Source organism: Sorex fumeus, unplaced genomic scaffold, assembly GCF_029834395.1.
Source record: "Sorex fumeus unplaced genomic scaffold, SorFum_2.1 ptg000043l, whole genome shotgun sequence".
Lineage (NCBI taxonomy): Eukaryota > Metazoa > Chordata > Mammalia > Eulipotyphla > Soricidae > Sorex > Sorex fumeus.
Genome location: NW_026606100.1, coordinates 29,480,744 through 29,507,334, shown reverse-complemented (window position 1 = coordinate 29,507,334; position 26,591 = coordinate 29,480,744). Strand labels below are relative to the sequence as shown.

General features: G+C 42.5%; 2 protein-coding genes across 3 annotated transcripts in view; both read left to right on the top strand.

The window, feature by feature from the left end:
• The window catches only part of CHUK (component of inhibitor of nuclear factor kappa B kinase complex), a 44,115-nt gene extending 34,828 nt beyond the window's left edge, over positions 1-9,287 (top strand). The window contains exons 16-21 of one of the 2 annotated variants that reach the window (XR_008793391.1): positions 438-487; positions 2,356-2,452; positions 2,725-2,872; positions 3,572-3,705; positions 4,295-4,531; positions 5,690-5,786. Coding sequence is in view for 1 of the 2 variants with exons in the window: in XM_056120751.1 (XP_055976726.1) it covers positions 438-487; positions 2,356-2,452; positions 2,725-2,872; positions 3,572-3,705; positions 5,690-5,786; positions 7,822-7,851 (556 nt within the window). In the remaining variant the exon portion in view is untranslated. Of the gene's footprint in view, positions 1-437; positions 488-2,355; positions 2,453-2,724; positions 2,873-3,571; positions 3,706-4,294; positions 4,532-5,689; positions 5,787-7,821 lie in introns of those variants that run through there. The other variant, XM_056120751.1, reaches the window with a different exon arrangement.
• Positions 9,288-11,568: 2,281 nt separating this feature from the next.
• Positions 11,569-26,591, top strand: part of ERLIN1 (ER lipid raft associated 1) — a 35,065-nt gene continuing 20,042 nt past the window's right edge. Inside the window, exons 1-7 of the mRNA XM_056120734.1 lie at positions 11,569-11,643; positions 11,870-11,993; positions 14,021-14,102; positions 16,796-16,842; positions 18,615-18,676; positions 19,457-19,582; positions 21,027-21,100. Coding sequence (XP_055976709.1) covers positions 11,881-11,993; positions 14,021-14,102; positions 16,796-16,842; positions 18,615-18,676; positions 19,457-19,582; positions 21,027-21,100 — 504 coding nt within the window. The 5' untranslated portion in view covers positions 11,569-11,643; positions 11,870-11,880. The remainder of the gene's footprint in view (positions 11,644-11,869; positions 11,994-14,020; positions 14,103-16,795; positions 16,843-18,614; positions 18,677-19,456; positions 19,583-21,026; positions 21,101-26,591) is intronic.

The following is a 26,591-nucleotide window of genomic DNA, read 5'->3' as shown; positions in this document are numbered from 1 at the left end:
TTTCTTCCTTCCTTCCCTCCCTCCCTACCTCCCTTCCTTCCTTCCATTTTTGGGTTACTCTGTGCTCACAGGAGTCACTCCTGGTGGGCTCAAGGAACCATATGGGGTGCCAGGGATTAAAACTGGGTCAGACACATGCAAGGGAAGTACCCTAAACTATCTCTCCAGCCCTAGGATTTTTTTTTTTAAGTCATAGGCTACAGTGTTTTTGGTGCAAGAAGTACTTATATGTAGTAGATTAGAGCAGATATGAAATTCATTAACTTTGCAACTTAAGATCTTATTTATGAAATGCTCCATAAAATATTTATTGGCAATATATATTTTCTTATGATGAAATCATTACTCTATTCAAATAACATTTTTCATTTCAAGTAGTGGATTATTAGAGTCATTACATTATCTGTACAGATAAAAGTGTGTATTCTCTTTTGTAGGGAACAGCATGCCATTGATCTATATAAGCAGTTAAAGCATAGACCTTCAGGTAAGCATGGTTATCAGAATATATACAGAGACTTTTAGGAAACCATTAATAGTCTAATAAATTGAGAAAATGGGACTTAAAACAAGCTGCAGAAAAAATTCTGATGTTACCATTAAGATGCTTAGGTATATCTGCTTTTGTGTGTGTGTGTGTGTGTGTGTGTGTGTGTGTGTGTGTGTTTAAGATTAAGATTTCTTAAAGGGAAGTGAAAGAAAGGAGTGAAAGAGAAAAAAGAAACACAGAGAAGGGAAAGAAGAAGAAAGAAAATATGAGGAAATCTGGAAAAGTAAGAGTTCTTAATATTAGAGAAGTAAAAAAGAAGTTGGTTCTGTGTTTCGTTGTAGAATGAGCAGAACACTTCAGATTTTAGGCCTAAGTAATATAACTTGAAAATGATGCTAGCATCTGCGTTGTTGAACAGCTTTTGTTGAATGTCTGATGGGTATAGAGCTTAGTATACTGTAGAGAGCATTGGACTTGAAGGCTGGACATCTATGCTGGGCTTGTAACTGTCCAAGTAACCTCAGGCAAATCACCTAATCTCCCTGTACCTCATAAATCCTTTTATGCAAAATGAGGTTGTTTCCTGGTTTTTCTAACTTTGTCACAGTGTTTGTGAAAATCCTCTACAAGTCTCCATCTTTCCATGAAAAATTGATTTGTTTTGAATGAAGACTTAGTAAAATACTGATAAAATGTTCCCTATTTGCTCTATACCAAAATTGTTTTTTAAAAAACTTTGTTTGGATTATACCTGAGTTTTTTTTTTTAATGTGTTTCCACTTCAAAATGTGTGAACACATGCAAATGAATATAAATGTAAGAAAAACCATGTATCAGTCTCCTCTCCATTGTTTTTTACCATGTTGGAATTTTTTGGTTTAGTGGCATTAAATGTTTTTTTTGTTTTAGTGGAATGTGGGCAGTCTATTAATACAAATAGTTATGAGGTACATATAAGAGAGGTACTGATCTTGACTGAGGATCAGGGATGATTAGAAGAGGTTTTCTCTAAGAGGTAATATCTGGGATGAGCCTTAAAGGATGAGTAACAGTAAGTAGATGAAAGCATGTGGGTTCTTAAAGATATGAGACATAAAGCCATGTATGTATATCTGGCACTCAGCACATCTGAGGAAATGCAGTCTGACTGGAGTATAGTTTTAGGAGAGATGACTGTGGAGGTAGTTCAAAGGCTGGGGTACATGCTTTGTGTACAACGGGGGGAGTTCAGTCCCTGGCACCACATGGTCCTCTGATCACTGCTAAAGGTGATCCCTGAGCATTTCCAGGTGTGACCAAACCAAAGCAAAAGAAGACTGTTATACTGCCTTTAGCTGAATTTTCAGGGCATCCAGAGGTTCTTTAATTATTGACTTAGGTCAGTCAACTTTTTTTCTAGAACTATATGCATATGTATTAGCATAAAATTTCAAACTATGTAGGGCAGGACTTCCTTTCCTTTTAAGCATCTAGTGTTTGATGAATTATCCTACTATTTTTGAATAAGGGTGTTAATTCCCCCCCCCCCCCCCCCCCACCTGCCCCAATCTTTTGACCAGAAGAGTGTGTATGTTCCTGGGACTTGCATTAGTATGTGTTAAAAAGGGTCAGGACTGTTCTCAAAAAAAAAAAAAAGACAACCAATTCTAAATTTATATGTGCATTTTGTACCCATAAGTGCTTTTGTTTTTAAATAATTTATTGGTTCTTTGTAGAATTTTTAAAATCCATAAATTGATGCTTTGGGATTAAAGTGGAGGTGTTTGTCAGTTAAATCTAGTTTGAGGCTTACTGATCTTTTGTTTGGAGGCTTACCTGTTAATGTGAAGGAACGTTTTTCACCCACTAACCGAGGCCCTTTGTAGATCACTCCTACAGCGACAGCACGGACATGGTGAAGATCATTGTACACACTGTGCAGAGTCAGGACCGCGTCCTCAAGGAGCTGTTTGGTCACTTGAGGTAGCCAACTTGTTTTATTTCCTACTGAAAAGTCAGGGTGCCTTTCTTCTTACTCCGTCGAAGCATGCTATCTCTCTTATGATAAATATATTAGGCCCAGGAAGAATTTCATTTGTACCCTGTACAGCTGCGTGTCCTGCTTGTATGTCCTGCTTGGGGGAGGAGTTGCTCGGACAATGCTGACTGGGGTTCCTGTCTTCAGCTAGGCATGCCGGTATGCTGTTCAGTCTTGGGACATCTGTGAATGTCTGACTCTGTTTTTATCTCTCTAGCAAGTTGTTGGGATGTAAGCAGAAGATTATTGATCTGCTGCCCAAGGTGGAATTGGCCCTAAGTAACATCAGAGAAGCTGACCATGCCGTCATGTTTATGCAGGGAAAAAGGCAGAAAGAAATCTGGCATCTACTCAAAATTGCCTGTGTAAGTAGTTACTATTTCTGCAAAAAGGATGTTGCTCAGCACAAGCTGGGTCCTCTTGAAGTTGTGTGCATTTTGTGGAGATGATGCTCAAGTTTCTTGCTTGTGTCTAGCTTTTTAGATGTAGGACTTATAAAGTAGATGTAGAAGGTGACCACCCTTTATTATATTTCTCCTATTTTCATACTTCTCCTAGCCTTCTACTGTGGCATTCCAACCCTGTTGGAATGTGTCTGACTAGTTAATTGGAATGGGCCTGAGTTTGCTCAGCTTGTCTCTTCACCCCCCCAACTAGACTGAAATTAGAAAATATAACTCATATTTGGCTTTTGATGGTGAAGATAGACTAGTTATTAATACATAAAGGTGGGGATTGTGAATTTTCATTCTTCTCTTGTTGTTGTTTGGGGCCATGACCAGTGGTACTGAGGTTTATTCCTAGCTTTGCTCAGTAGTGACCTTTGGGGGTGCCCAGGAAGCCATGCATTGTTGGGGATTGAACTGAGTAGGGAGCGCAGAGCGGAGGTCAGCATGCAAGGCAAGTGCTTTACATCCTATAATCTCCAGTGCGAATTATTTTTAGAGGATAAGGAATCTGATTGTACATAAAAGAAGTGATAGAAATGCAAGACCTCTGAATATGATAGGGGACTATATGAATCATTGGAAGTTCTTATCTATAATTCTCTTTTTCCCCTTTAGATACAGAGTTCTGCTCGGTCCCTTGTAGGATCCAGTTTAGAAGGTGCTGTAACCCCTCCAGCATCTGCATGGCAACCCCCAACGTCAGTCGATCGTGAACATCCTCTGTCATGTGTGGTAACTCCTCAAGATGGGTGGGTTCACTTTCTAACAATAGATAGTGTTTTCAAGAGTAGTGATAGGAATGAAGTATTATTATAGTAGAGCAGATAGTTAAGGCATAGTATTCAAAGCCTTATAGACCAGAATTGAATTTCAACCGTTCCTTTGTAGTAATACCTGTGCAGTTATAACTTGACCTTTATTATGTTCACATTTTCTTACCTATAAAATGGGATCTACTATGAAACATCAGTTAGAGTATATATGTAGTGTTTGGGAATAAATGTTCAACAAATGTTACTTATTAGCTTAGTACCAATTCTAAGACCTTTCTCTTTTATTGGCTCATCAGTTCTTTTATCCAAACTTTATTCTTTGCTTAACCATTTAGCTGTGTGAAATTACGCTCTTTTTGCATTTGTTATTTTGGTGGTTCTTAATTGCCCCTGTAATGAACTGTCACACTTGTTCTATTCATAATGTAGTATTTCTAAAATGAGTCTTTTTTCAATGCCTTAAACAGTTTTGCAAAAATCCAGTCTGAAACCCTATATTTTCTTTTATTGATTCCTGCTCTTCTGCTAAAAGCTGAATGACTATCCATTTCTGTTATTTTCTCAGCATAAGATGTGCCGTATCACCAGAGCCCGTGGCTCTTTGCTAGCTTGTGTATTGTCGCTTTTCTCACAACTCATGGAGATCTCTACAGCACCAGCATTTCCTGGAAGCTCTGCCCATATTTAGTTTTGCAGAAGTACAGCCATGTTACATCACTGCTCAGGAGGTCATGCAGTTGCATATTGTTACTCTGCTTTATGGGAAAAAAAGCACATGGCAGGAAGGCAAGCTGATAATCAGGTATTTTATTTTTTTAAAGAAAGCAAGTTTCAGAATATTTCTGGGGGTCAATAATTGATTTGGCCCAAAGCAGTAAATCCACAGCGACAATAAGGTCATAATTAGTTATATAGACTGTAGGAAATATTCCATTCATCAGAGTTGAAAAAATAAATTTCACGATTATTAACGTTTTGCTTTCATGAGAGGCATTTGGGAGTGTTAGGGGTGCTAACGATTGCAGATGTTATCACTGTATCGGTAATTTCCAAGTGGAGGTTCTGGTTGTTCACAGAGGTATATCGGACAGGAATCTTAAATATGTTTTATAGTAAGAATACATGATAATGGAGATATTTTTACTATATTATACTTAACTGCCAAGGATTGGAAACTGTTGGCTTCGGTTTCTCGTCTGTTTAAGAATAGCTGATTAAAATTTAGTTGTAAGCTTATAGTAGCTATGATTCTTGGCCTAGACCTGATTCCACTAGGGTAGGAACTGGGGGTTGGTGAAAGGAGAGGGTGGAGTCTCTATGTAAGAGAGGAAGTGGGGGAGCCAGAATCGGGATTTCCGTCAAATACAGACTTACGGGAATATTTCTTGGTTCGGGCAGCTCCCCTGTCACATTACTTTCTTTTCCTGTCCTCAGCAGTCAGCTTGGTCGTCTGCTTTCATTGCTGTCTACTTTCATAGTTTCCAGCTAGATTTTTTTCACTTCCCTGATCTTTGCAGAACCACTGTACTTTTGTATCTTCTTTCCTACATTTTCTCTGGAGTAAGCATCCTGGTGGGGTTTTCTTACTTCTAAGGAAAGGGAAATAGCCTAGAAACCAAAAGTGATCTTTGATCGGTGTATGCCACACTTTTCCCTCCTCACAGCCTCTTTAGCATTTTGAGAGGAAACATTGTTATCTAATAAATGCCCAGTGTACTTTAGAGGAAAATGTTCTGTGAGACCTGGTAGATTTATTAGATCTGAGCAAAGCTTCGAGTAACACCCAGGACTCTGCCTGTCAGCAGGAGGGATGAGGAAACTGAAGGCTATAGTAATCACTCCAGTAGGGTGCTGGTTGCAGGAAGAGCAGGGATAATCCCGACCCTGAAGTCCAGTACCGAGAGGAAACTCATAAGCCTTCTGCGGAGTTTAAAAAGTCTTTGCTTTTTTCATCTTACAGGGAGACTTTGGCACAGATGATAGAAGAAAATTTGAACTGTCTTGGCCGTTTAAGCACTATAATTCGTGAAGCAAATGAGGAACAGGGTAAAAGTATGGTAAGTTCTAGGTGGATAAAGGTGTTGGGTATATTGGGTGCAAAAGGGTTTAAGTTTCTGTGCGAGCCTTTTCTGGAATTTGGGATGCATGTAGAAATAGAACTCAGGAAAGAGTGCTTGAGAATTCTCTAACGAAACTTCTGGGAACATGCCATCAATAATCTTTTAAAAGTAGTATTTTTGACCTAAAAGGGACACATTTCTTTACAGTGTGTCCACTGAAATTGAATGGTTTAGATGTTTTTGCTTTAGCAATCTTCTTCAGTAATATGGAATAAGATTTGTACGCACCCAAAATATAGTAAATGCTATATGAATATGAATGTTAAGATAGTCAGAATAGAAGAGTTGACATTGTTTGGCTTCTGTAGGTTTGTTAAAATTTATTAAAACAGTGTTTAGGAAATTAGCTTTTGCTGCATGTAGTCTTCATGTCGATTCTTTGTATTTCCTTTCTCATTAAGAGTAATTTATTGGGTATAGAGTTCGTACAGGGTTGAGGTACTGCTGCCTGGCTTGTGACTAACCTTGGTTTGATGTCCAGTACCACATAAGCTCCTCCAAGCCCACCAGGAGTGATCCTTGAGCACCGAGCCAGGAGTAAGCCCAGAGTATAGCTGGGTGTGGTCTAAATCTCCACCCCCCTGCCCCTCCCAAACCCCAAAAGAATAATTATTTGCTGGGTTGCGGACATGACTTAAAGGGAAGAAACCCACAGCTCCTGGTTCCATCCCTGGCACCACATGGTCACCCAAACACCAGTGCTTAAGAAGCGACTTACGCTTCCCGTCTCCCAAATTATTGGCTTCAAATATTTATGAAAACCTATTTTTTTTATTTAATTAAATTTGTTTTGGTTGTGGGGCCACATCTGGCCCCCAAAAAGCTCAGGCCTGGGGCTGGAGTGATAGCACAGCAGGTAGGGCGTTTGCCTTGCATGCGGCCGACCGGATTCCATTCCCAGCATCCCATATGGTCCCCTAAGCACCACCAGGAATGATTCCTGAGTGCAGAGCCAGGAGTAACCTCTGAGCATTGCCAGGTGTGACCCAACAAGAAAAAAGAGAAAAAAAAAAAAAACTTCAGGCCTTACTTCTGACTCTGTGCTTAAGGGATCTCTCCTGATAGTGCACAGGGGACTGCTCAGGGGATCATACAGGGTGCCAGAGATCTAACTGGGTCATCTGCACATAAAACAACCACTTTACCCACTGTACTGTTGCTCCAGTCCTATAATAAGCAGAAAATAAGAATAATAGGGGACTAGAATGATAGTACTTGGGGCATAGTACAATGAGGGCACTTGCCTTGGCACTTGGCCGTTCTAAGTTCAGTCTGTGGGTTAAAGGGGTGATCTCTGAGTGCAGAGCCAGGAGTTTTAAGCCTTGAGCACCACTGGGTGTGGTCTCTCCTGACACCCCCCCCCCAAAAAAAAGAAAACCCTAAAGAAAGAAAAGACAAGCTAAATTCTCTAATTGTAATATAGTTTTGAATTGTTTGTTTGTTTGTTTGTTTGGGGGCCATACCTGGCAATGCTCAGGATAGATTCTGGCTCTGCACTCAGGAATTACTCTGGGATTACTCTGGCTGTTCTCTGGGATCTCTTTTTTTTTTTTTTTTTTTGCTTTTTGGGTCACATCCGGTGATGCACAGGGGTTACTTCTGGCTCATGCACTTAGGAATTACTCCTGGCGGTGCTTGGCGGTGCTCTCAGGGGACCATGGGATGCTGGGAATTGAACCCGGGTCGGCCCCATGCAAATGCCTTACCTACTGTGCTATCACTCCAGCCCCCGATAGTTTTTTTTTTCTTCCTGGGGATCTTAAGGGATGCTGAGGATCGAATCTGGGTTGACTGCATGCAAGACAAGCACCTTACCCAATGTACTATCTCTCCAGCTCCTTTGACTTAACTTGATTTTAAAATGTCCAAACATATTTTTTTAATGCAAAATTGAAAACCTATATACCTATTACTTATATTCAAGTTCTAATTATAATTTTTTTAATTATAATTTTATTATGCTTGGTTTCAGAATCTTGATTGGAGTTGGCTAGCAGAATGACTGGCCACTTTGCTCACTGTCCCCACGCCTCTGAAGTCGTTGCTGCATGTCTTGGAAGTTTTTCCCTCATGAAACAGTGTTCAGACTTATCAGTGGAAAAGCTAGCTGTGTTACGGCAGTATGATTTTACAAACACAGTATTTCAACTTGGGTAATTTTAACCCTTGAATAGTTAGAACTTTGTGAGAAGTCAGCAGACTTGTTTTAGTACTACGTACAGCTAGTTAAGAACATCATTGCAATCCATGTGTCTTCAAATTTGGTAAAACAAACTGACTAAAAATCCTGTTTAATGTGTAACTCTTGAGCATAAGGCTATAAGCAAAACATTCAGAGAAGGCTTCAACTACTGTGTATTTTAAGTACAAACTGTGTTTCTCCAGAAGAGACTGCTCACAAGTAAAATTTATACTTCTTGAAGAATAAATGCTACCTCCTTGTGTAGCCCAGTGCTCTTCCTGGCATCATAAGGAGTGAACATAATCCTAGTTTGTTTTACTTCAGATTGTGTCCCTTTCCCGGGGTTGTTTCTGTGCATTTAATTCCAGTTGCCCCACATGAATCTTGATGAATGTACTATGTGTATATGTATTTAAGATGTACATTTAATAATATCAAAGTGAAGATGCCTGTTAACTTATAATGTATTTTGAACACTTTTTTTTTCATTTGTAAAAATGGTTCATTTAAGTAATCTTCCATGTCTTGTCACACAAATTTATAAAAGTCTGCACTCCCTTATCTCTTATTTTAAAATCCAAAAAGTTCTGAAAGCAAGGTTTTCACGTGAGCTTGGTAACAAATTTCATGTATTGCAAATCTGATTTGAACCAACGTGGAATCTGTTTATCCCAGTTGTGTGAATACTCAATGTATTTTGCTGCGTAATTATTACCGTGTTTGATTATAGGGACTAATCTGTGACAGACCTTGCTGGGAGTTGCATCATAGGGTATATGCACTAAACTGTCTTTTTGAAAGTTGAAATGGAAACATCTGACCCTGCAAGTTTCAGATAAAGGATTGTGGAGCGCTCTGATTTGTAATTTAGAAGGTGTTATTTTTTTTAAAAAAATGTGAAATGCTTTTGTATTCTAGACAGTTTTTCACTTTGTATAGTAAATGATTTTGAAATTATTTTTTGGATCTGTATTTATTTTTAAAAAATCAAAGTATATTAGAGGAGTTGAGTATAGTTTGGAAAAAAGTGAAAGTTCCATGAAGTAAACTTGAAGAACAGAATAACATACTGGGGTCTCTATACATAGGAATTAAACATTACTTACAGTAAAGGCAGTATTGGCAGTTTCTTTAAAATAATAGTCTTTTTCTCTTGAGATGTATGATACCAGTATCCCCATCTACAAACCATACTTTTTATATCGAGCTCTGTAAACTGATGTCGAAAATCACATTTTCCCCTATTTTATATTGTGATTGAGCTGAAAGAACACTGTCCCCAGTTTTGCTAGTAGTGTTATTTCCCTGTCATCCAAATTTGAAATCGTGGTGTTGTCCTCCAACTTTTTAGTCTCCAGTACTGTTTCTTGAAAAATGAAAATGCTTCTTGTCAGCTGTTATTATAGGTAATCTGTCTCTTGCTTCTATAGTCTAAAAGGCTTTAATCTGGTTTCCTTATTTGACAGCCTCCTTTTCAGGAAAACAAACACCTGCTCAGACCCCCATCTCCCATCTGTCTTTAAGCAAATGGAAAGTGTCCCTCTCTTAATTGTACCAGTTTCCTTCAGTGTCCCCTCACAGATGGTAAGATCAGAAACACTGCCAGTGTAAGAATGTTCACCTGGAAATCTGAATGTCACAAGCCATGCAGGCTTTGGAATTAATTAGCATTAAAAGATGTTAATTTATTGGATAAAGGAATTCTAAAATTATGATACATCTTCTAAATATCACAGTAAACTGATAAAAGATAAGTTACACAGAGGAGCTTTATTTTTGTTTGTTTTGTTTTGTTTGCTTCTGGGCTACAGGGGCTACTCCTGGCTCTACTTTCTTAGGAATGACTCCTGATGGTGCTTGGAGGATCATACGGGATTCCAGAGGTCAAACCTGGATCCGTGCAAGGAAGTCCCTGACCTGCTGTACTATTGCGCAAAGAGGAGCTATTTTTATGGTAGCTGGAATGTTATCAGCTGATTGATATAATATGCCAAACACAGTAACAACAAAGTCTCCAATGGAGCCGTTACTGGGCCCGTTTGAGCAAATCGATGAACAACGGGAGGACAGTGACAGTGACAGTGATATAATATGGGATATGGTCAGGTGATGTGAGTTAGATATTATTAAATGAGGTGTTTGAAATTTGCTTTTTTTTTTTCTTTTTGGGTCACACCCTGCGATGCACAGGGGTCACTCCTGGCTCTGCACTCAGGAATTACTCCGGTGCTCGGGGGACCATAATGGATGCTGGGAATCAAACCTGGGTCGGCAGCGTGCAAGGCAAACAAACGCCCTACCTGCTCTGCTATAGCTCCAGCCCCTGAAATCTGCTTTCGATACATGAGTTGCCTCTATATTTTATTGGATGATTCAAAACCTGAATGGCAGATGCAAATTATATACTTGCATTTTCTTCAAACAATATTATGAAAATCTAAGAATTTTAGAAAATAGGCTGGAACAAGATCTATATGTGTGTATATATATATGTACATATATTTTGTTGGTTTTGCTTTTTTTTGTAAAATAGCTAAGCTTTGCGATTATTTACCTGGAATGGACAAGGTCTCAAACATTGTTAGGTAGTGAACATCGAATGATACATTATCATTCATTTAGTAAGAATTTATTAGAGTGGGTAGAGCGGCCAAGGAAAGTTTACGGAATGAAGATTTGAATAGATTCTGTTTATCCCTTCCTATTCCCACGGCTTCTAGCAATATATCTAGCCAGGCTGATGCCCAAACTCCTGCTTGCAGATTCACGGGCCAGACACTGCTTTTCCAAGATTCCAAAGGGGGATAGGGCACTCAAAAGCTCCTTTCCTCCCATCTCACCACTAATCTAGTCTTTTCAACTTTTGTATCATTGGTGTCTAATGGACTCAGGCGTGCTGCCTTTCTTTCCCTTGAATCCACTCTGTTTTTCAGTTTCCTCTTTGACTCTGCCTTTTGGTAATATGTGCACATGAATGAAAATTTAAAAAACAAGAAAAAAACACACGACGATTTCCTCTTCTTTTCCTTCACCCACCACACACACGTGTTCACGTTCTCTTACTTCCACAAACTTCATTTGATTCTGGCGCATAAAAGGTGCTGCGCTAAATGACAGATCCAACACCATCTGCACTGCGCCGCCCTCCGCAGCAAGGCGTGTGGCTCCCAGCCGCGGCCGCGTCCGCTTCTCCAAGCACGTGCTCGCCCTACGGCCGAACAAACTCCACCCCCACCACCCGGGGAGTGGGGCAGAGGGTTCCCGGTCGGAGAGGCTCTTTCCTGCCCCCTGCATGTGGGTTTATAGCCCGCGAGGCCTCCTGGTCTTCTCGGGAGCCGCGAGCCCGCCGTGGGTGTATGTGTGGTGGGGTGGGGGGTGGAGGAGGCGGTCCGAGAGGAGCCCGCCGCGCTGCCCCGCGGAGCAGTGCGCAGCCGGCCGGCCGGGAGAACTTTGTCCCGCCGGCTCGCCGTCCCGCGGGCGAGCGGCGCGGCGCCGTGCGTGTGCGCGCGCAGCCGCAGTGCCGGGCGAGGGGGCGGGGCCGGCGGCGGCGGCGGTTGGCGCGGCCCGGGGAGGCGGCTGCACGTGCGGGCGGGGGCGATGCGTCACTGATCGGTGAGGCGCGGCCCGCGGGGGTCGGCGTGCGCCCCTCGCTCGCGGCCGCCCCCCTCCCCGAGCCCGGTAGTGCCTTCCGGGGGGCGGGGGGTCCCGGCGAGAGGAAGAGGGGGGCGCGGAAGGAGAGGAGCCGGGGCCCGCGGAGGGTGGGCGCCCCGGCGGGGATGGGCGGGGGCGGGGCCTGGGGCTGAGCGGGCCGGGGGCCCTGTCGTCGTCCCCCCTGCAGGAGGAGCGAGGATGAACATGACGCAGGCGCGGGTGCTGGTGGCCGCGGCGGTGGGGCTGGTGGCGGTCCTCCTGTACGCCTCCATCCACAAGATCGACGAAGGGCACCTGGCGGTGTACTACAGGTGAGGGCCGCGTCCCCGGGGCGTCGGGGCCGTCGGTCTCGGGGAGCCCCGCCCGGCACCCCTGCAGGGGTGTGTGCGCCGGGTCCGACCGCCCCCTCCCCCCGACTCGCCTGCCTGCCTACCTGCTGGAGCCTGGCGGGCGGGCGGCACCCACCCCCGCACCTGTTCCCGGGGACCCTGTCCCGGGGATGCCTGCCGAGGGTCCCTCCAGCCCTGCAGGGTTTGGCGTTTTGCAGCTCGCGCGGGGGCTCGTGGCAGGGGGGTGATGTCCATTGGGTTTCCTTGAAGAATAACCGCCCCCACCCCCTAGGTTTTGCTCCTGCTCGTTTGAGGGCCTGGTGGCCCGCACAGCTGCCACAGCCCGGGGTCTCCAGGGACGGGCACTCCCGCCCCCTGCCCCCTGCCTTGCTCATTTTCCTGTCTGGGAAACACGTGGTGTGGAAATGTGAGGCCCCCACTCATTTAGCCCGAATCCTCCTTCCTGCAGCCTGATCGTCGCTGGTTCCTTTTTAACACATACTAGGGGAACTTGGTGGGGGGTGGGGGGGGTGGGGGAGGAATTGGGCATGTGCTAGTGGTGTTTTTGAAGGAGTTTCGACTTTTTCCCCGTTTGCACTGTTGCCCAAACCGATTGCTACTTTTTTTTTTTAATTTAAAGTTGGCATTCACTTCTTACGTAGAAGACTCCTCTGCTGTGCTGTTTTATTATTTAATTCGTGTGGGGGCAGCATCCTTTGCTGCCCGGGTGGGGGAGGGTGGGTTAACTTCCTGGCTTTCTGCTCTGGGTGCCTTGGTAATCCTCCCCCCTCCCCCCCATTTCCCATCTCCAGCCCTGATGCGTGTAGTTTTAGTGCCATCTGACAGCAGATTAATATCTAGCATAAAAAGATGGCAAGTTTGTCCATATGACTCAAGATCAAGGAGAAAACATTTAAAGGCAGCCCTCCAAAAATTCGGGGTGAACCTTCGAACTTCATCTTTTCTTATTATGAACTCTTTCTACAGTATATTTCAAGATAGGAAACTATGTCCTAGATCATTATTTTGTCCCCCAAATGCCTCCTTTTTTTAAAAAAAAAAAGAATCTTTTCAGTTTGTGTTCTAACATTCCAGAACTTGGTAAGCAAGACCTGACTTAGATCCTTCCTGTACTCCCTGTCTTTCCCCAGTTATTTTTATTTATTTTTTCAGAGACGTTTGGACCTCATTTTAGTTTGCCTTGTAGGTACACTAACAAATGCATAAAGCTGCATGTGGCTCACATGTAGCGAAGACATGCATGCCTTACATGGCATGAGGCTCAGGGTTTGTCCCAGCTGGTATAGGCCACCCTCCAGCATCCCCGGAGGGGAGCCCCAACAACCGTATAAATGAAAACTTAAAAGAATCTTGAGCGTTGGAAATCTCCTTGACATGTGTTACCTTTTTCAGCATAGAAGTTAAGCGTATTGTTATTTATTTCATCATAGAAGTGTACTGTTATTATTGGAGGGAGTTGGGATGGAAGGTTTGAGTCATACCCAGATTGCTCAAGACTTAACTCCTCGCTCTGTGCTCAGGGATCACTGCTGACAGTGCCCAGTACCACAGGTGGTGGCTCGGGGAAATCTGTCTGGGGTTGTGCAAGGCACGCACCTTAACCCCTACGCACTGTCACTCTGGCCTTTGATTGGACTGTGTTGTATATAGTTAAAGTATAATATCCCAGAGCCATGAGAGTTTCCCCCCCCCCCCCCCCACATGTTTTTCTCAGAAGGCTAAAGTCGAAGTAGACCCTTCTAGTCTGTGCTGTGCTGGAGACGCAGACACATGGTTGGTAGCGCTTATGAAACAAGGTGTAACATTAGCCGTCCGATGTGTTCTCTTCACCTTTTGAGGTGTGACAGATATTTCAGTGAGCAGCCGCTCATCAGTAACTCACACCTGTGAGGCTTTAGTAGGTCAGCAGCATATTTATGTGGTGTTTGAAGCTGTGGAAAGACAATGTCTCCTTATAAGTCTTGTCAAATTGAAACATCTTTTTGCAGGGGAGGAGCTTTACTAACTAGCCCCAGTGGACCCGGCTATCATATCATGTTGCCTTTCATTACTACGTTCAGATCTGTGCAGGTGAGTGATCGCTGAAGGAGAGCCACACCAGACAGACAGGTGTGACGGGAGCAGTCACCACGCTCGTGGGTGGGGTGGATTTTCTTGTTACTTGTGCAAGTGGTAGGATTACTTCAGTGCAAAAACTGAAGTTCAGAGTACAGTGGTCACAGCCCACATTAGGATTGAGCCACCTCATTCTTCCTGACAAGGAGTGCCAGTATCACATGGCCTGGAGGGACTGACTTCCTCCAGGTACTAGTGGCAGGCTTCCGGTTGCTGCTCCAGATCTGACAGCAGGACTTTGGAGTCCAACTGGAAATGCAAACTGGTGATTACTTGGTTTAAACGTGTTTGGTTTCCATAGAGGCAACCACCCGGGCTACTGTTCACAAGGAGGCTGAATTTTCAGACGTGACTTTGTTGCTTCACATTTTTGCACCGAGCACACTTGCATGTGGAATCCGTGAAGGTTCAATTTTAACAGCCTCCCAGATAATTTGAAATAAGCAGCTGTTCATTGAGAACAGTGTTCTTGGCCCTGGGAGATTATTAGTAAATATATTTTGACATAACAAAATGGCAAACAATTCAGATTGTGACTTTTTGAAAGGGTGGGAGGTAGGAAGTCAGTATGGGATTGAACCCAGGGCCTTGTGCGTATAAAGCCTGTGCTTCCCCACTCAGCAACATTCTTGGCCTCGAGATTGTGACTCTGTTTTCATGGTTTTTTCTTTTTCATGATTTGGGGTCTGGAGTTTGACTACATTCTCTTGTTAATTTTTACTTATTTTTTTGTTTTGGGCCCACACCCGGCAGTGCTCAGTGCTCAGCTCCTGGCTCGAGGCTATTTCTCCAAACCAGGGAGAATAGTCTTTATATTTACACGGGAATATGGACTTTATTTTAAATTGACATGGAGTATTAAAATTGAATTTCATTCACATTTTTTAAGGAAATGTATTTAATTCATCAAACACTTCGCTAACATGTTATTAATGCTCACTATTATTACCCTAATTTCTCAACTCTAGAGTTTCTTTGTTTTTTGTTTTTGGCCTTTTTGAATCACACCCGGCAATCCTCAGGGGTTACTCCTGGCTCTACACTTGGGAATTACTCCTGACAGTGCTCGGGGGACCATATGGGATGCTGGGATTCGAACCTGGGTCGGCCGTATGCAAGGCAAACGCCCTACCCACTGTGCTATCGCTCCAGCCCCAACTCTAGATTTAGAGTCTTTTTTTTTCTTCTCCTTTTTCAGTTCTAATCCTGTATTGTCAGCTTTCAGTTCCCACTGCTTTTACTGAATTAGCCTAAATAACTCAGTCCTTCAGCTTCCCGGCTGATTTTCTTGTCTCCAGATATGGGGAGTTAATGAGACTGTCGTCACACGAGCAAAGGTGCTGAGAACGAACTTGGTTTTGAAAGCCTCATTTTGTGCTTGCATGTGAGATAGAGCAGTGCGAGCCCAGGCTCTTCATGGACATCCAGGGCCCTTTGCCTTGTATCACCATATTCTCTAGATTTCTCCTCCAATCTGCATCACCTCTTCTCCAGGTAGACTGCTTTCTGTCACGTATACCCGTATGGTTCACGCATAGTGATGGCTGAAGGTCATACTTAGTGAAGTCAGTCCGCCTGTTTCTCAGCCTCATCTGTTTTCCCTGTAAACCTGACTTAGAAATATTTCACCTTAGAGGGTTTTTTTCAAAACTAGTTTCTGCTTTTTATTTTGTACATGAAGCAGATTACTTTATAAGGGCTTTTTTTTCTCTCTCCTTTTTGAGTCACACGCAGCGATGCACAGAGGTTACTTCTGGCTCGTGCACTCAGGAATTACTCCTGGCGGTGCTCGGGGGACCATAGGGGATGCTGGGAATCGAACCCGGGTCAGCCACGTGCAAGGCAAATGCCCTACCCACTGTGTATTGCTCCGCCCCTGTAAGGGCTTTTTACCTGTGTTGGATTGCTAGTTCTTTAGCAGGAGGGATCAAGATTGCCTTTTCCCTTTTATACATCAGTTGTAGATACTTAAGTACAGCGTCCCAAGAATCCACCCCTTGAGAGCTCCTCTGGAGGCCTTAGAATGCAAGAGGGAATCATTCTGGATCCTGTAAAGGTGTGACAGGTGGGGTCATACAGTACCGATTATTGGTTCACTTAGAGGAATCAGGGCTGGTGGTTGTGAAAAAGGAAATTGAATGAAACATTTGAGAGATCGCTCGGACCTGAACTAAAATAATGATTATAGTTCTAGAGAAAAAGGGCTTCTGTTTTGTTAAGGAACCTTTGAGTTATAGTCTCCTTGTGTGTGTATATTGTAGTTATCTGTCTTTAGTGTAAACAGTAGTATTAGCAGTGGAATCAAAGGTCAGAGCAGGAGTTAGTAGCAGTTGTATCTTTTTGGATAACTCATGTAGTTTGCAATCCCAGGCCCATTCTAGACAAAGGACTGAGAAATTGAACTTTGACGTTTGCAGGTTAAACATTGAAATTTTGCTAATGCCCCGTGTTTCAAACATTAGCTATGATGTATTTTGTTTCAAGTCTGTTGTTTGTACTGCAAGACAGAAGAAATAAAAAAGATTCCTCTGATGGCTAGTAGAGCTCTCTTGAGTTTACCTCCAACAATTCTCTAGAGGTTTTCCTTGGGGACCATGGCTTGGGCAGTATGTGTCCTGAGTATTGATGAAATGTTTCTCCCTCCCCAGACAACGTTGCAAACTGATGAAGTGAAAAATGTGCCTTGTGGAACAAGGTAAGCTGTTCTCTGGCTTGCCGTATTCCCTTCCGTTTTGGTGGAATTTCTGTTCATAAAACTTCTGGTCACTTCTTTCAAATAGGCATGAAATTAAAGGGGGGGCGGGGGAGGTCGTCCTCAGTTATAAATCAAGCAAAGGCCTGCATCTAAATAGATTTTTCATTTTGGGGAGCCTTTAGTTTGTTATGGAGGGGAAAAGTGATTTTCAGAGACAACAGCCATGCTTCATTGACTTTCTTTTTTTTTTCGAGGGGTTGTGAGTGGTGGGGAGACTTAATTTTCACGTTAGCTAAGTTGAACAGAAAGTATGGAGATTTTTCCTTGTGTCTTACCCCCCCCAACACCTGCCCTTACTGACTTTTAAAATAAACTAAGTTTATTTGTAAAAATTCTAGTAGTAAAAACTACCTCACATAATCATTGTAAAAACTAGACTTACTGCATATAAAATACCTAATTCAGCACTTACCCTTGAGACAGTGTACTCAATACAAGATAGTTTAAAATGAAATTAACCGACCACCTTCTTAGCGGTAATGTGAGTGTCATCTGACTGAGTTTCTGGTGCAGTCTGAAATGAGGATGGAGAATTTGCATTTCTAGCATAAATTCCCATGTTCATTTAAGGACCTCACCTTGAAAATTGATGCCCTAAAGGGATGTGGGGAGAGAAAGGAAAGAGCCAGGTTAATTCTAGAATATAATCAGTGCACTGAGATGGACCAGAACAGCAGTGTAAAAGTTCAAGGTATTTCTTTCTAATTGCTCTGTTTTAAATGGCTAAAATAGCACCGTTATGTGCTTATAAAAGAGACTTTGCCATTTTGGAAGGACAGAAATACATAAAACTGAGCCAAGAACATAGCTCAGTCATAGAGTGTATACCTCATATGTGTCCTGGGTTTAATTCCTGGTAACCCGCCACAAATATTTTTAAACATGAGAGAAACTTTTTTGAGTTATAAAATATTTGAATATCAAGTTTTTCCTAGCCCCTATCTAAAACTCTGATGGATGGGTTGTTTTTAAAGATGACTCAAAAGGTGAGATTTTGGGAAAAATTGATTGTCATCTTCATGCTTTCCAATAAAACCTGTTTCTCACATCACTTTGAATAAGCAAGAGTTGTCTAAAGCCTTTTGTAAAATCAGAAAAAAAAAGTGTCTCATTGTAAATGGGTAGAAAGGCTTATTTGTTTGGTATCAAAATCTTTGATATCGTATATCTCAAGTTGAAGTTCACAAGTCCCTTAGGTAAGTTTTGGCAGGCCAGGATGTGTAGGAAGCCATTAGTAAAACCTGTCTTTCTGGAGTTTCCACTTCCCTTGAATATTTTAGGAGGAAATTATTCCTTTTGTATTAGTATAAGTACAGATAAAGTATAGGTTAACAAGCAAGCCTGTGATTGGCTGCCTCCATACTTAAACTTCTTGGAGAATCTTTTTACTTTGTTCTTTGATGGAAGACTTTGGGAAGAACACTGCCTTAAGTATTGGCCCTGGGTGATTAGATCGAAGTGCTCAGAAGCTCTGGTTCATCAATTAGTCTTCCTGTGAGCCCTTGATTCCAGCAGTTACAGAAGTGAGCCTTTGGTAACAAATGATATCAGTCAATATGTGTGGAATCACTTAATTGCAGATAACTTTAGATTTTCCTTATAAATTTTTCCTTATAAATTTCTATCATGCAGGATATGGTTAGTCATGTGGGATTACTTTGATACAGTAGATTTTCATCTAGCTAATTCTTTTCCCATCTCTTTGTTTTCAGTGGTGGGGTTATGATCTATATCGACAGAATAGAAGTGGTCAATATGTTGGCTCCTTATGCAGGTTTGGTGCTCATCTCTTCCATTGTTTTTATAGTTGCAATCGTTGTATTTGAAACTGAGAGAGTTCTTGGAAGTAGGAAGGTACTCTGTGTGTGTGTGTGTGTGTGTGTGTGTGTGTGTGTGTGGTGCTGGGTGTTAAACCTAGGGCCTCACATCATGGCAGATGACCTATTGTCAACTGAATGGAGGCAGAAAATATGTCCCAGTTCTGAAGAATTGACTTTCTGTCACTGTATAGTTACTCTTCTCTGAATCAAATGTTTGTAAAAACAAGATGCATATTGATTATTCCCAGAATGGAAAAGTAAATTAGCGTTTTCTTCAGTGATGAGAGATAATTTTATAGTGTGATAGAATCTGTAACCGGTAATTCCTTGGACTGATACCATATCCCAAAATTTCCCTTTCATTATTTCGGGGATGGGAGTGCTCTCCTAGCAGTATTCTGGAACCTGGGACTAGTCCCTGCATGCTCGTGCCCAATGGTGCCCAGGGCAACAGCTGGCAGTAATGGGAGATGGAGTGTGTTGGCATGTAGTGCTGGGGCAGTGGTGGGATGAACATGTGCCAGGGATCAAATCCAGGGCCTTACATAGGTCTTCTTCCACAGGGGCCATATTCCTAGTCTCAGATATTCTTGCTTAAAGCTGACTGATACTCAGTTATGTGTCTGTTTATCTTTTCACACCTGTGCGTGCGCATGCGCACACACATTTAGCTGAATTAAAGCGTTTTTGGGTTAGTGTTGTATTAAACATGGATTGACTTGTACCTCCTTCAGTGTTTGATATTGTGAGGAACTACACAGCAGATTATGACAAGACCTTAATCTTCAATAAAATCCACCATGAACTGAACCAGTTTTGCAGTGCTCACACACTTCAAGAAGTTTACATTGAGTTATTTGGTAAGTGTTTGCTTTGTTGCGTTTTTTAAAATAAATTTAGGGGCTAGAGCGATAGCACAGCGGGTAGGGTGTTTGCCTTCCACCTGGCCGACCCAGGTTTGATTCCCAGCATCCTACGTGGTCCCCTGAGCATCGCCAGGAGTAATTCCTGAGTGCAGAACTAGGAGTGACCCCTGTGCATCGCCGGGTGTGACCCAGAAAGCAAAAAAATAAATAAATTTATACTAGAGCAGTTTTCTTTGAAATATTTTTCCCAAGATTTTACAGTGTTAAACTGATAGTTCCATGGACTTGATTTCTTTAAAATAATGGCTGTTTTCTAAAATGCATGGCATGATTTGGTAAAGATTGAGTAAGCTTCATTCTTCTGTCATTACTATATAATAGAACCTGTAAGAGATTTGAAGTCTGAGAGTGATTTTTTAGGAGGATTCACAGTCGATAGTTATGAACAACAATTTCAGCACAAGGAAAAAGCACTCGGTGAGGGTCTGAGCACTTCAGCGCAGGGCTGGGCATGTGACTCAGAGTAGGGCACTTGCTTGCGTGTACTTGTCTTACAGTAGAGCACTTGCCTTGCCCTAGTTTTGTCCCGAATACTGAAAAGAAAGATTCAGAACAAACCAATGGAAAAGTATTCTGAAGTGGTTGGGAGGGAGCTCCCTGGTGGTGCGCAGCAGACCCTTGGGCCCCACCAGTGTCTCTAGGCCAACCTGAGACCACTGGTTCAGTGCAAGGACCAAGGCTGCAATGCTGTACTAGGGAAAACCTGGGCCACCCAGTGGTGATGCTGCAGGGACCTCCGGGGTTGCTTTCAAAAACTCAGCAGGTTAAGATTCATGAAAATGAAATTTGGTCAGGGCAGGGAGAGGTCTGGGACCAGGTGCAGTGCCAGGAATTGAAGCAGGGCTGGTGACATACAACTCAATAGTCTAATAACCCTTGTACTATCTCTCCAGCCCAGTGAAAGTGTAATGTAGTCATCTGGAAACTAGGATAAAGATAGAAGATAGGAATTATTTTTAACAATAGGACTCATTAAGAACATTGAATTAAGGTATTCTCTAACACAGTATCTCTCTAGGGGTAATAGCTCAGTAGTAGAATGCATGCCTTGCATTGTATGACTGTGCCCTAGATTTGAACCTGACACCAAAAACAAATCTTTATTTTGCATGCAGATTTTAAAGCGCTAGATTCTACATTTACTAGATAAACTTAGACTAGTTGCTTGTTACCATCCTAATTTCTTTCTTAGGTAATTTTTCACACTCTGTATTTAAGTATATTTATGTATTTTTGCAGTGGCTTGAGCTCTATAAAACAACAGTTCTGTGGAAATTTTAGGTATAATAATGTTGATTGATATTAATAATGTCTATTAATGCATTTTCTAAGACATTTTTTGAGTGTCATAAAAGGTGTTGCTTTTGTTTAAAAACAGATCAAATAGATGAAAACCTCAAGCAAGCTCTGCAAAAGGACTTGAACACCATGGCCCCGGGCCTCACCATCCAGGTAAATGAGATATCCTAGGAACTTGTTCTTCGTTGAATTGATATCAGCGATTTTGTAGAGTGCTCTGGTGATTTATGTGATATCTTTATAACTAGATCTAGGTCAGAATTACTATGTACTCTTGTAGTTTACATTTTCTTGTGACTGTTTTCTTATGAAGTCTTAGAAGGAAAGAGGCTCTTAAAAGGAAAATAAATCTATCCTGCCAAAGGTGAGACAGTTTTAAGATACAGTAATGATCTTAGCAATCCTTTCTCTCAGTAAGATTTTGAAAAATGATATCAAGTATCAAAATTTTAGATAAAATAAATTTTAGTTTAAAAAAATCACAGACTAGCAGTTGAAAGATGAGTAGACTGAGTGCTGCCTTGAGAGTTGAGATTACGTTTCCAGGGTTTGCCTGAAGATGACTGATTGAGTTAGGATCCTAAGTAGGTCTGGTAGAACGAATAGGATTCAGGTAGATCTAGAAGTTTTTGTAGGATTTTGTAGGAGAAAGGAGAAAGGCATTTCCAGCAACAGATGGCCCGATTTAAGAAGCAGGCAGATAAAAATTAAGTGGTGGTCTTGGCAACAGTGATAATTCTTTGGGAGCTCAATAATTACTCGTGTCAGTAGATTCTAAAGTCAAACTTCATGGGTCACAACCAGCCAGCATTTAAAGCGAAATGTAAGTATATCATTCTGCGAAATTGAAGTGTGTTTCGTGTAAGTGTGTGTAGGGTAGGAGTTTGTAAAATGTTTTTGTTGGTTTGGGGCCACACTCAGCAGTGCTGGGGAAGGCGGTCCTTTCAGGGGACAGTGTGGTGTTGTAGCCCGTTGAGCTCTCTTCGACCTAACATGCATTTTCTTTCCTGGCTCTCAGTTACCTGACTAGTCTGACTGCTCCAGTGCCCTTACTCAGAGTTTCTCGGAGACTGGTTGATGCTGTGATAAATGTCATCTGTGAAGCTAGAGTTTTCTTTGGTGTCGTGTGTCTCCAGTGCCAAAAGTCTCTTGTCCACTCGTGGGTGGTTGGAGCAGCATTCCATGCCCTCCCGCCCCCAGCAGTCTTGGAATTTTAAGGCTAATGGATGCAGACATCATAGATTCTTCCCATTTCATTAGTAGATGCAACTCCTTTTTCTTAACAGCTGCCTAGAATTCCTCGCTTTGTTATATAACAGTTTCTCTGATATTGCCGATATGGGGTGCTGTGGATCGAACCCAGGTTGACGACGTGCAAGGCGAACGACTTGCTTGCTGTACTCTCTGGCCCGATTTAAATAATTTTTTAACGTGTTAGTTACTACAGCTTTTTTTTTTAAATGCATTTCATGCATTCTATTTATTTTGGTATGTAATGTACACTTTTAGAAATTTTAGTATTCTATGGTATTTTTTTGTGCCAATATATTTTTTTGGGGGGGTGGGGGTCAGACCGGGCGATCCTCAGGGTCACTCCTGTTTCTGCACTCAGGAATTACTCCTGGCGGTGCTCAGGGGACCATATGGGATGCTGGGAATTGAACCCGGGTTGGCCGAGTATAAGGCAAACATCCTACCCACTCTGCTATCACTCCAGCCCCTGTGCCAGTATATTTTATGCTTTAAAGGTGTCGCCTCTCCACCAGTGCTGGGGCCCCGGAGAGCCACGCCTACTGGTGCTCTGGAGGCTCTGCACTGGGCATCTGCAAGTACACTCTGGCCCTTTCTGTTGTCTCCCTGGCCCAGGGCTAGCATGTTCGAAGAGCCTTCTACCAATACAGAATAGTATATAAGATCAGGAATCACAACATTTTCTCTAATTCCATTCTGTTTTAGATTAAACTCTTGTTTTTGTTTTGGGGTACTCTGCAATGCACAGGGCTACTTCCTGCCCCGCCCTATTCCCCAGCAGCGCTGGGTGTGCGGGGACAGCATTTCACCTTGGTGGGTCATGCAGTGCTTGGGAACCAGCCCTAGGTTAAAGTCTCTCATTCCTCTAGAATTCATGGTGAGACCACTTGTAGCGTAGGACTCCAATCTCCCCTTTGCCAGTTTGGTAGCATAGTAATTCAGGAATTATTTTGCTCTCATTTCTCCCTGCTTATTTGAAGTGACATTTGTATTTCATGCGAAATTAAGTAGAGGCTAGAGCCATAGTTGGGTGGCTCGTACCTTGCACACAGCCGATCTGAGTTTGATCCCTAGAATCCCAAATGATCCCCTGAAAACTGCCAGGAGTGATTCCTGAGTAGAGTCAGGAGTAATCCCTGAGCATCGCCAGAACCACCCCTCCACCTCCCACCCAATTCTCCAAAGGAGACTCGCCTCACTGGACTTCGTTCTTTGATCTTTCTGCTTCCTGTTTTTTCATTAGCTATCGGACTTTTGGGGTTATTTTTTATGCCCATCCCCCATCAAGTCTTCTCTCCTGCTTTTCCTTTCTTGGCAGTAAATGGCACTTTTTTCTCAGAGAACAGGGGACCATATGGGATGCTGGGAATTGAACCCGGTTTGGCCGAGTGTAAGGCAAACATCCTACCCACTCTGCTATCACTCCAGCCCCTGTGCCAGTATATTTAAGTATAAATATGTGAAGTGTGACTGAGTGGCATCTCAGACACCCTTTCATTTGGGGACAGGCGGGGGGAGGTCATGCCTGACAATCCTCAGGGGTTACTCCTGGTTCTGCACTCAGGAATTACCCCTGGCGGTGCTCAGGGGACCATATGGGATGCTGGGAATCGAACCCGGATCGGCTGTGTGCAAGGCAGACACCCTACCCACTGTGCTATCGCTCCAGCTCCAACACTTTCATTCTTAACTGCCTCATATCCCATTGATTGTACCACCAGAATCCATCTGAAACTGTCCGCACCTCTGTGTTCTTACGTCAGTCCACCTTCACTTACTGGGATTTCTGTCATAGTTTCATACCTTTTTACCCCCATTTCACTTTTACCCTTGTCTGCACCATTTTTCTGCAAATTAACAAGAAGGAGCTTTTACATTTAGATTATTCTCATAAAAATCGTTACTGACTTTGACTTTAAAAAAAAATTTTTTTAATCAATGCACTGTGATTTCCAAAATTATGCGTAGTTGAGTTTCAGGCATCCAGTTGTCCAGCACCAGTCCCACCACCAGGTCCCCGGCTTCCCGCCCACCCCCGAGCCTACCTCCTTGACCAGCGTGTATTTGTTTATACACTGTGGCTTTTAGTACTGTTCAAGGTAGCCTTTCGTTCGTGACGCATCCAGCACCGCTTCCTCCCCGTTGCCACTGGCCCCGAGTCACAGGCTGCCTGCTGAGGAGCCGTCCTTTAGCTGATCTTGGAGCTTTCAGGGTGGCATGTGGCTCGAGTGGCTGCCCTCAAACTGCAGGTCATCGCCCAGGGAATTTTTTTTTTTAATTTCACAGTTGCTTTGAAGCTGGCCGTTCAAGATTGCTATTATTTTGGTTGCTTTAGTCTTGTTATGAAACAGTTTCTTAAGGTAGTCAGAATGCATTTTAGAACAGAAAGTCTGATTTTTCAGAAAGTCTGATTTTTCAGTCTTCCTGTTTTTAACACATGACCATATGGCTATAATAATTCACTTTTTCATTCACTTTTAAAGTCTGGTAAGATTAATCATCTTTTTAAAAATAATGACCCTTGATGTTTCTGCCAGCTTGTTCTTTCAGATGAATTTTAATTTTTGATATTTTCATACTGTATTAAGTAGCTCAGTTGGCGTATGTTTTAAAATTAGAAGCAGTTTATGACTTTATTTCATGATTGTATCATCTTTTTAGAATAATTTTAGTATTTCTGACCTGAGGAAGAAGCTCATACCAAATGAAATTAATTTTCATGGATTTAGGAGGGTTTTGTGGTGTTTGTTTTGTGGTTTTTCCTGCCTGTTCTGATGGGTACTGAACCTAGGACCTCAAGCATGCAATGCAAGGGCTCTATTGCCAGCTTGATTGAGTTTCAGTGCTCTTCATTAACGTCTTTTTTCCTAGCATTAAGGACTGAATGTAATTCTTTAATGCTTAATGTATAGCTACAACTTTGTTGAACTCACTTATTCCAGAAAGGAGTTTTGTTAATTTCAGAGAGTGGGTGTATGGGTGTTTAAAAACATGAGATCTACCCTCTTTAACAGATGTTAAGATGTACAGTAAATTATTATTGACTGGTATGATGTTATACAACTAGAGTTTTTTCACCTTAAGACTGAAACTTTAGTGGCTGGAGCAATAGCACAGCGGGTAGGGCATTTGCTTTGCACACAGCCGGCCTGTGTTCAATTCCCAGCATCCCGTATGGTCCCCCGAGCACTGCCAGGAGTAATTCCTGAGTGCGTGAGCCAGGAGTAACCCTTGTGCATTGCCAGGTGTGACCCAAAAAGATGAAAGAAAAGAAAAGAAAAGAAAAAGACTGAAACTTTATTATGTCTTTAGGTTGAGTTACATCATTAGACCACTAGAAATCTTAATTTCTCCTTTCATAATGTTGTCTTCGCAACATCCTATTTTAAATTCTTTCCATACCTGAAATTCTTCTTCTTATTTACTTTGTATTTTCTGAGTTCTCCTTTTGAAATTTTAATTCCTGGAAAGCAGGATTACCTTGTTAATTTCTGTACTCAACAGTGCAAAGGACAGACAACACTTGTCACTGACTTAGATAACCAATCAAATATATTATTGAAGGAGGAGCTTTCTCTGTAGCATCAGAATTAGATTTCCCTCCTCAGTATTTATGCCCTTGTTTTTTTAGACTATAAAGAAACGTGGCTAGCTTTTTAATTTAAAAGCTGTCTGCTGGCCTTTCCCTCTGGATCATTATTAAAACATACTTATTGGTGGTCTTCAGTGTTTCTGGTTGTCTCTTGGTGAAATCTAGCCCCTCGATTTTTTCCCTTCCCTTCCCTATTCAGTTGTTGGAGTCACCAGAGGTCTTACACACCCTATTCATGGTGCTTGCCAGGGCTCACACACTTCACTTGTGGTGCTCACATGGTCCTGGCGGGGGTATTTGTGGTGCCATGGGTCAGGTAGCGCAGCCACTGGGACCACCCTTGGGGTAGTGGGTGGCATCAAGGGTCAGATTTGCAGCCTCCTGTCTACAGGGTCCAAGTGCTCTGCTACTGAACCTTGCTATGGAACACCCCAGGTTCTGGAATCTTACTTGTCTCTGTGAGTTACTCCCTATGGCCTTACCGTCTGCCTGTAATGAGTGTTTTCACCGCATTTTCCAGGTTTGTACTCAATTTTACTCTAATCCTTTGTAGATACGGAAGTTCTCAAAATTATCTACAGATTTGATTGTTCTCTTTCACATAGGGAAGCTTATGTTGCTTAAGGTTTTGAATGTCTGAAAGGCTTATTGCACAAAAATAGCCGTTTTTAAAAGGGAAGTTGCACTTATTTCACATCAGCAGTGTGTGTGTGTGTGTGTGTGTGTGGTGTGCATGGGAAATATTTAAGTAGTAAGATCAAAAGCTTTTAGAAAAACCTATTTTCAAAAACCAGTACTTTC